The following is a 9,590-nucleotide window of genomic DNA, read 5'->3' on the forward strand; positions in this document are numbered from 1 at the left end:
GTGCACCACCAGGGCTGCCAGGGGGCCTGGGAAGAGCCACACTTGTAGGGGGAATCCCCAGCACAGGAAGCAAGTTCTCTGTAGCTTCCATTAGAGAAGCTGACTTTGAACTCCCACACACCTGAGAGCTTATCAGGATACAATCTCGTATTTTTTTCTGTTGTGTCATATGTGTATATCTTGTTTCCCCAAACAGAAGAGAGCTCCTTTTATGGCAGGAACTGTAACTTATATTTCTCTTATCCCTCATCTAGTCCCCCAACTTCAAATACCTTTATCTTGCTTTATCCTCCAGAAACGAACCGCTGGTAACTCATACCATGTTGTTGCTAGCATCAGTGCTTTGCTCGTCATTCCCTCTGACTGGAAGGCTCTTCCCAAATGTCTGCACTTGATCAACTCCTACGCATCCCTCCAGACTCCACTTAGAAACATCTCTCACAGGAAGCCCCCTGAACCCCAGGCGGGGTATGACACCTCTCCTCTGTCCACATGAACTCAAACTCCTGTTCTCCACACGCCTGTAGGTGGTTGCCCCCCTTCTTAGACCTGAGCTCTTCAGAGACCAGCAGGGTGAAACATTCATCTTCGTATCTCCGCTGCCTGCCAAGTATCTCCACTGCCTGCCAAGCAGTACGGCCTCAACGCATGTCTGTTGGACCTAATTAAAAGAGCTAGTGTGTGGTGTCCTATGACTTGCTATCAATCGATTATGGAATATCCAGCTTAAGAGAGATATGTGATTGCTACCCCAAGGCCAAGAAGGTGGCCCCGATATGGTTACAAGCAGGTTCAAAATGAAGGGCATCTTGGGTGGAGAGAATGTCCAGTTCCAAGGTCTGGAACTTCTCAGTGCTTCCAGCCTGGGGTCCACAACGTTCTTCATTAAGGATGGGCTCTGATGGCATCTCAGGAGGGTCTCTTACAGGTGTAAAGGCCCTGAATGGCCATCTCACCTCTCCTATGGAGGCGCCAGAGCTTGAAATTGCAGAGGCTGGAGCCCCTTCCCTCAAGATGAGATTTGACCCATGCAAGTGAGACTTTACAGGTGAGCCTCAGCGGCTCAGCAGTCATTTCCCACAATGCCCAGGAGATAGATATTCAGGAAACCAAAAAGGAAAAAGATGGGGAGCTCACTCCCCAAAAGACCACGGTATGAGGGCAGTGTCCCCCCTGGCGTGACTCAGGTAGATCTACTGGGGAGATGAGCCCCTGTAGGGCCCTAGAGCAATAATACTGATGCTGGTGACCAAGCCTTAGTACTGTATTAGCAGTTTCATTGTATCTTCTTCTGCAGAGAGAGATTAAAAACTTCTACATAACTCTCTGAAGGCCAAACATGAGGTGGATATTGATTTTGTGATGAAACTGACAATTCTACCTCTTAAAGTTTAGGCTGAACTACTCCTCCCCAGGTGAGAGAAAAATTGCAAGCTGTTGGCTTTCCAAAGGTCCATTGGTGCCTAAATCCCCAGGCAGCCTCAGTCTCTGCTTCTTGTTTTCTCCTTTACAGTATGGCAATTAGAGATTGTTTCGTTCCACCCAGAGCTCTGAGATGTTCAAATTCTAATGAGTTGAGTAGAGGTGGTCAAGCTGACTCTGCAAACCCAAAACTATTACTTTAGGAAGGCAGATCTGCCTTCAGATTTCTCTGGAACCGAAACGTTCTCTTGAGGCCCTGATAAGATTACCGGGCTGCTGAGCCGCCAGTGTTCAGATTTCCCACGGAACCGCGCTCGCCAGACTCTGGCTCGCCTGGCTGCGAGGAGCCACGCTGCGGATTGGGCTCTGAAACCTGACTCCGCTCCAGGAATGCATGCTCACCCCCTCCTGCGATAGCGCCTGGGCCCTTCCAGTCTGCCTACCAGAACTTCCCCCTGTCATTGCGGTCCAGTGAATGCAAGTGTCTGTTAAGTGGAAGCCGGTGGTACTTAGAGGGTCCCACAGAGTGGGAGCCAGACAGGAATGTGCGGGGTACTTGGCCAGGCCTGCAAGTCCACCAGCCAAGCTCCAGCTCCCAGAGGCCAAGCAATCCCTAATTATGACCCGTGGGCTCCAGCCAGCAGCCAACATATGGCTCAGTGACAGGCTGGGTCCAGAACCAGCAAAGGCTGTTGGTGAAATTGTGGTAGAAGATATTTAATGAAGTATGGGAATTCCCTGGCGGTCCAGTGGTTAGGACTCCAAGCTTCCTGGTGCAGTCAAAAAGAAAAAAAAAAAAAAATTAAAGAAGTAAAAAGATATCATTGAAAAAGTAGGTTACCAAGTGAACACATTATATGTACCAGCATGTACACATACACACAAACCCATCATCAGTAATACTGATAGTCTGTGAGGATGAAAAGACATGATAGCCCAATATTTAATTAACATTTACTGCACAAGATCTAGTACAAAATAAATGCTCAGTAAACACTGAACAAATGGATGAATGACAAATAATATCTGGAAAGAACTTGGAGTTACCTTAAGGAAAAGGGCTCCTTAACTGTCTTCATCTAAATTAGAAATTCATTACTTGTTCAGTGGAAAATTAAACTTTTTTTTTTTACATCTTTATTGGAGTATAATTGTTTTACAATGGTGTGTTAGTTTCTGCTTTATAACAAAGTGAATCAGTTATACATACACATATGTTCCCATATCTCTTCCCTCTTGCATCTCCCTGCCTCCCACCCTCCCTAGCCCACCCCTCTAGGTGGTCACAAAGCACCGACCTGATCTCCCTGTGCTATGCGGCTGCTTCCCACTAGCTATCTATTTTACGTTTGGTAGTGTATATATGTCTGTGCCACTCTCTCACTTTGTCACAGCTTACCCTTCCCCCTCCCCGAATCCTCAAGTCCATTCTCTAGTAGGTCTGTGTCTTAATTAAACTTTTTCAAGCACTCTCAGGTTATTTGGTACTGCCTACAATTTGTATTTAAGCAACTAAGAATATTAGTTTAATTTTGATGTCCGAAGTCTCCAGCTCTTTCTTTATTATATATTTCTCCCTTCTGGGTTCCTATCCAGAGTAACTTCACCTATTATCTCTTCTAGAGAAGAATCATATTTTCATTATAAGAGGTCTGTACTTCTCATGGAGTGCTGGACATTCCTGCTTAGAACAATCAAAACTAACCTATCTAAACCTTGTTTTCTTTTTTTAAAAAAATATCTGATCTTTCTCCCATCTTCAACCATTTATTTACTCATTCAACAAGCATTTGCGTGCCATCAAGCCCTAGATACATAAGATATGGCCCCAGTCCTCAAGGAATTTTCCAGGAAGAGAGCCAGGTAAGCAGACAGTTACAGTTCTGCCTGGTACTCTAATTCAGTTTGAAAAAAGTGTCGAGAGTTCTGTAGAGTCTGAGGGCATCTGTGAAGGTTCCCAAGGTAGAGATATTGGAGCTGCAGGCTGAGAGGGGAAGAGTTCCCTGTTTCTGTCAATTCATTTATCAAGCAAGTTCTTCTCGAGAAATTATATGATTATCTAGGCACTGTGCAAATCTCTGGAGACCTAAAGACCAATAAGACAGTCCCTGCCTACAAAAGGCTTATAGAGGCATAAAAACAATACTGCCATTCTCCTTGGCATCTTAGAGAACTCTACTCATCTGGGCACCCTGGCAGGCTCAAACACAGAAGTCATTTCTGGTTTCTCTTATAACACGTGGCCTTTACTCTTCCATCTTTTCCATTCTTGCTCTCTCTCAAAGTCAGAATATGCCTGGACTCTCAGAGAAGCTCCTGAGTCTGGTTTCCTGGCTCACTCTACGCATTGGTGTTTCTGCCATATCATCCCTGCTACATGGTGGCCGCCATCTTACTCAACACCACTCAGTTTCCTACTGTCCATGGAGCAGAATCCAGGGCCATTCACTATCTGGCCTTGAGGGCTGCAGCTGGCCTCTGCCTAAATTAGAAAAAGGCCCCCTTTGGGGCACAGCTAGGCAAGGAGACTTTTTACAAAGAAAAAGTAACCCTTTCTTCCAGATGGCTTGAATTCCAGCTCCCACTCACCCACTTGGCCAGCATCCACTATACTCAGAGGCCCTGTGGTTTTTATCTTATTACTTTCATTTTTTTCTCTCTCTGCTTCCCCACTTTCCTCTCCAGCCAACTGGCCTGCTTTCCTACACAAAGCTGGCATGTTCTCCGGGCACCTATTCCTTATGCCTTCTCATCCTCACCACCTACCTTTCTTTTATGACTTCTTCTGAGACTTAATAGAAACACTGAAATACTATGGAACTTTTGGTCTGCAACTGCCATACCTTTGGCACTTAAGCATTTGAAAATTATATGCATGACAAGATATAATGGTAAGTCTCATTTTCCCTATTGGATTGTGAACTTTTAAAAGGCATCTTTATCTTGTTTATTGCAGAGGGCTTAAAGAGGGCTGAAATAATGATTGATGTTGATAGCAGTAAAGTAACTTAAAAAAAGAAAAGATTGGGCTTCCCTGGTGGCGCAGCGGTTGAGAGTCCGCCTGCCGATGCAGGGGACACGGGTTTGTGCCCCAGTCCGGGAAGATCCCACATGCTGCGGAGCAGCTGGGCCCGTGAGCCATGGCCGCTGAGCCTGGGCGTCCGGAGCCTGTGCTCCGCAACGGGAGAGGCCACAACAGTGAGAGGCCCGCGTACCGCAAAAAAAAAAAAGAAAAGAAAAAAAAAGAAAAGATTTCCCAAAGACTTCCAGTAGGCAAGTGGGCTCTAGAGAATGAATGCTGAGTAACTCTTGTTGGCCTGGTTTAAATTCCTAGTACTGGGAAGTAATATAACTCAATTTCTCACCAAATATAGTGGTCCTGGCATGTCTCAAAAGTGGGTTTCACCTCTCAAAAGAGGGTTTTACTATGAGATTTTTCAGGAATTCCCAAATCTCACTCCTGCATATCATGTCCCACCATGAAAAGTTTACGTCCTGGCTGAGAAACGTCACTTCTCCAGCCCCTTGGTTTCCTTTTTACTTCATTTACCAGCGCTAGCAGTTGCAGTTCTTTTTCCAGGCATTTTGACAAAAGAACTTCAAAAGCAGTCACTGCCAACCAGCAAACCCATGCCCTGTACAGACTCGGCGCGAACTGACAGGCTTCCTGGCTGGCCAAGCAATGCCCCCATCTTGGTAGAATCCCCCATCAATGACTACATGTCTTGGTTTGTACACTGGAGGACCTTCTCTTTTCACCACCCCCCAAACACAGGAAGTTGCTTAAGCGGCAGTTTCAGGGCCTCTGCCACACACTGTTCCTTCCTCAACTGAGGGAGAAAAAAGTACCTTAGGAAGGAGTCCCTTGTGTCTTCCGAGAACAAAGTTCAAACTTGCATTTGGCCCTCAAGCAGCAAGCAACCTGCTTTTAAGCCTAAATCTTTGCTCTCATCTTCCATCCATTTCTGCAAGAGATTAGACAGGTCCTAAATCGCACTGTACCTCTACCTGGGGGCCTGAGGCACCCTGTACTTTCAGAGGAGGAAACCCACTCCTAAAGCAACTTCTTCAGGAACCTTCACTCAGCCCGTGGGCATCCCCGGGGCCATCTCCCTCCTCTGCCCTGAAGCTGTAGCCAGCCAGAGAGGATCTTATCGCTCTGGGCTATCTTTGAGTAGACTTGTGAACACCCACTGCTGGGCTTCCCTCCCACCCTTTCCCAGCCCTAATCTGTGTGGAGTTTTGCCAGTTTACAGTTGTTTCCAGAAGGTCTATCTCAGCCTCTGGTGGATCCCACAGTCCCCTGCACTTTATAAGGCCTCCCTGAGGGTGATCCCTGAAGACAACTGGTAGAGCTGGATGCCTAAATGCAACTGCCCAGGACAGACCTATTGCCCTCACAGAGAAGTCACAGTGCTTTGTAGGCCAAGCAGTGAGGTTCGCTTAGAAGAGCCAACCTGGGCTCTGGTGTAGAGCCAGGAGCGGGGAAGAGCTAGCAGAACTGAATCTTGAGAGTGCCGACCACAGCCTTGGAAGCAGCAGTTCAGCTTTTGAAAAGGGTGGGAATCACCTTGAAAGCTAGGTAACATTCACACCTTCTCTTTTCTTCTTTTCAAAAGCAAGCCCAAGTCTGGCTAAGACTGGCTTAGGGCTAAATGTCAGGACTCAGTTTCAAGGGGAAAATCTGGGGAAGCCTCAGGATGTGGAGAAGGCAGGGAGGAGGGGAATACACCCGGCCACTCCTCCACTGGAGGGTGGTTCCTGGATCCCACTGGAGCGGTCCCAGGAAAATCCCAGGCCGGGCAGTGGTGGGCTTCACCCTGCAGCCCCCCCACAGATATGTGGCCAGCACACTCCCATGCACGCAAGGACATACAGGGGAGTCTGAAGTCTAATCAGAAGGAGCGCCATTTGCCCACGAGGGGAGCTTTTCAGAAAGTTCTGAAAGATGTGACCGATAGAAGCGGAACTTGAGAAGCAAGAGGGCGACCGGACTCTAAAAAGTCCAATGTTCATAGAAAAGGGAAGCCAACGGACTGGTCAAAAAAAGTGCCTCACGTTAACAGTTCTGTTTCTCTTTCAATACCCACATCTTCAGATCCAGCGGCTTCTGCTTTCTGGAGAGCTTCTGGTCGCACGTTTGCCCATTTACAAAGTTTACAGCACTTTTTTTATCTGAAGCATTTAGGTCCCTAAGCAAAATACCTGTATCTCTAGAAAGGCTCCTCCCCTCTCCCTGAGGTCTTCCCCCGCCGACCCCCTGCCTGCTCAGAGGGGTCCCCTAGGTAGGACCAGGGGCGAGCCTCCGGAGTTGGCCAGGAGGCGTGGGAGCGGCGGGCATTCGCCGTGCTCCCGGGGCGGCAGCAATGAGCCCGGTGCTCCCGGCTCCCCGCTCGGATCCCGGCCCCGCTCGCCGCCCTGCCCGCGCGCCACCGCCTCCTTTACCTCCATGTCCTCCAGGTGCCGACTCGGCGGCGGCCGCGCGCGCTCGCTCTGGCCGGGGCTCGCGATCCCCGCTCTCCGTTCGGCTCCCGCCTGGGCCGGGTTCGGCTGCGGCGGGCACAGCGCAAGTGGGCGGCTGCGCGCCCGGCTCGCTGGCTGCGGGATTGCTCTGGCCGCCCGCGCCCTGCGCTAGAGAACGAGGAAGGAGGAGGGGGAGGGGGAGGGAGGAGCAAGGAGGCCGGCGATCAGGGTTTAAATTTAGACACAAATCTAAACAGATACTGTCCCCTCCCGGGGCAGGACGCAAGCGAGGGAGCCACGACTCCATTAATCTGCCCAAACATGGGGATGGGACAGCCGCCTGGCCCCTCTTTCTCTCTTAGTTTCTCCAAGACCCTGGTCTTTGCCCCGGTGTCAGTCCTTCTTCACCTCTTCCTCCTTTAACATGCCTCTTTTCATTTTTCTTGCCCTAGAGGTTAGAGTCGTTCTTTCATTCTTTTTATCTCCCGTCTTTTCTATTTACTTCTTTTATGTACATTCCTACCCCCTGTCTTTCCTCATTTAAAGAAAACTTGCACTCACAGCATACCTGGTTTTCCTGGCGTTCCTGGGCGGAGAGTGAGAACCCTCCCTGATTGACACGTTGTTCTCCCACTGCCCCCCCGCCCCCCCTCCCCAAGAGGGGCTGTTCAGACAGTGCATTCAATGCTCAGTGTTGGACGGCGTCGACCGCCTTCCCCTCTGTCATCTCTTTTCCTCTCCACCTCGCAGACTCAGATTCTCAGGAAACCACTCTCAATCTATCCATCTCTCATCTATGTATCAGGAAAAGGAGGAGGAAGCGAAAAACAAGCAATCCAAGCAGTTTTCCAAGCTCCCTGTAGCAGTCTTTCTCTCTCCCCGAATGATTGATGCGTTTGATTTTGTGGAATTTCAGCCCCCATAAGCTTCTTGTTGCCTTAGGGCCCTTTTGCTGTTCCTAATTGTACTCTAAGAAAGAGCGCAAAGGACAAGATCCTGAACTTCCGATTCCCATAGGCCCAACATAGCAATCCTCCCCCAGGGCCATCCCAGCTCTCTGGGCAGCAAGGAGGCTGAAGAAAACAAAGCTGCATGGGAGGAACAGGGGAACTGGAATCTGGAGCAGCTTCTCTCTCTGCTACCAGTTCGTACACTGGCCATCAGCTCTAGGTGCCCCTTCTGGATCCCCCCCAACTGCTCGCAGAGAAGCAGAGGGGGAATGCCTTCAGGGACCTGTGAGTGTGAAGGGCATCGTCTGGCAGGGATGCCTCTGTGTCTTTCTGCAGTGTTCTTGCGTCCCCACCCCTACCCCAAACCCTGACCCAGCTCACCCTGGGAAAGAGACAGTGGGCCAGGTGATCACCAGCACTGTGAAGAAAGATATATGGAGAAACTGATCAAAGAAACCAGCTGAGAGTTTGCTTACACTGCAAAGAACTGCCCTGATTCTGCTCCTTAACCCAGCATGACCTGCAGACTTTCGGGCACTTAGATTGCTTCTTTGGGTACCAGCCTTAGAAATATGACCTCTTCCCTGTAGAATCTTCTAAGGCTTGTCTTTCTAAACACAAACAGCCCGGGCTTCCCTGGTGGCACAGTGGTTGAGAGTCCGCCTCCCAATGCAGGGGACACGGGTTCATGCCCCGGTCTGGGAAGGTCCCACATGCCGTGGAGCGGCTGGGCCCGTGAGCCATGGCCGCTGAGCCTGCGCGTCTGGAGCCTGTGCTCTGCAACGGGAGAGGCCGCAACAGTGAGAGGCCCGTGTACCACAAAAAAAACCCACAAAAAACAAAAAACACTAACAGCGTTAATGCCAAAGTGTTTTCTAGTTCACTTAACTCAGCTGAGCGTAAAGATAAGACCCTTGATTTCAGAAACAGATTGAAGGTTGAATTCCAGCTCTTCTACTTTCTAGCTCTGTTTTCTGAGACAAGTCGCTTACCCACTCTGATTCTCATTTGCCTCACCTACATAGTTTGGTAGGCACTCTGAAAACAGTAGCTACTTTTATAATGCTTAGCCTCATGTACAAGCTCAAATGAATAGGGACCCAATATTTCTTTTATTGCCAGGCATTCTAAGGCCCAGTGAATGGGGCCTGCACTCCCAGGAATTAATGGTGAGTCCCTTCCCATTCCAGCCACACAGCTACAGAGGTGAGGGCACTAGGGCAGAGTTGGCAGCAAGAAAGGAAGTTTCTTGGTACCTTGCAATGCATACTCGTGCTTGTGATTCTTTTTCCTTTTCTTCTTTTTAAAGGTGCAGGACTGAGTTGGTGATGGGAGCATAGTCTCTTCCCATATCTTCTAACTCTGACTCATGGGGCATTTTCCTTTTTGCCTTCATCTAGTCCTCCTTTCTGCTCAGAACAGGGCTGTCCCAGCACAGGTTTCTGCTTCACAAACAGGACGGCGGAAGTGCCTACCCGAAAGAAACCGTTAGACTTAGATAGCATCACAGTTACTCAAGGTGACTTGCGGCTGTAGCCCATGCCCTGCTCAGGCCTTCCCTCAGCCATGTAAGAACTCATGACGCACAACGCAAATAAGCTCGGCCTCCACCATGCTCCTGGGTCTCAGAACATTCAGGGTGGGATGCTGCTCCCTAGTTATTTGGGCCCTAGGCAGAGACCTTCATGAAAGGAGGGAGTGGAAAACTGGGAGAGGGGCAGAGGCCCAGAGCTCAGTTTCAGCAGCCCTGAGTAG

The 9,590-nt window shown here is 49.4% G+C and overlaps 1 protein-coding gene across 2 annotated transcripts in view; it reads right to left on the minus strand.

The window, feature by feature from the left end:
• The window catches only part of RCSD1 (RCSD domain containing 1), a 68,150-nt gene extending 58,847 nt beyond the window's left edge, over nt 1-9,303 (minus strand). Inside the window, exons 1-3 of one of the 2 annotated variants that reach the window (XM_033428008.2) lie at nt 9,092-9,303; nt 8,217-8,253; nt 6,868-7,048 (exon numbers count right to left, since the gene is read on the minus strand). In XM_033428008.2, coding sequence (XP_033283899.2) covers nt 6,868-7,048; nt 8,217-8,253; nt 9,092-9,173 — 300 coding nt within the window. In that variant the 5' untranslated portion in view covers nt 9,174-9,303. The remainder of the gene's footprint in view (nt 1-6,867; nt 7,049-8,216; nt 8,254-9,091) is intronic. The other variant, XM_033428010.2, reaches the window with a different exon arrangement.
• Between the last annotated feature and the right edge of the window lie 287 nt (nt 9,304-9,590).

Source organism: Orcinus orca, chromosome 1 (genome assembly GCF_937001465.1).
Source record: "Orcinus orca chromosome 1, mOrcOrc1.1, whole genome shotgun sequence".
Taxonomy (NCBI): Eukaryota; Metazoa; Chordata; class Mammalia; order Artiodactyla; family Delphinidae; genus Orcinus; species Orcinus orca.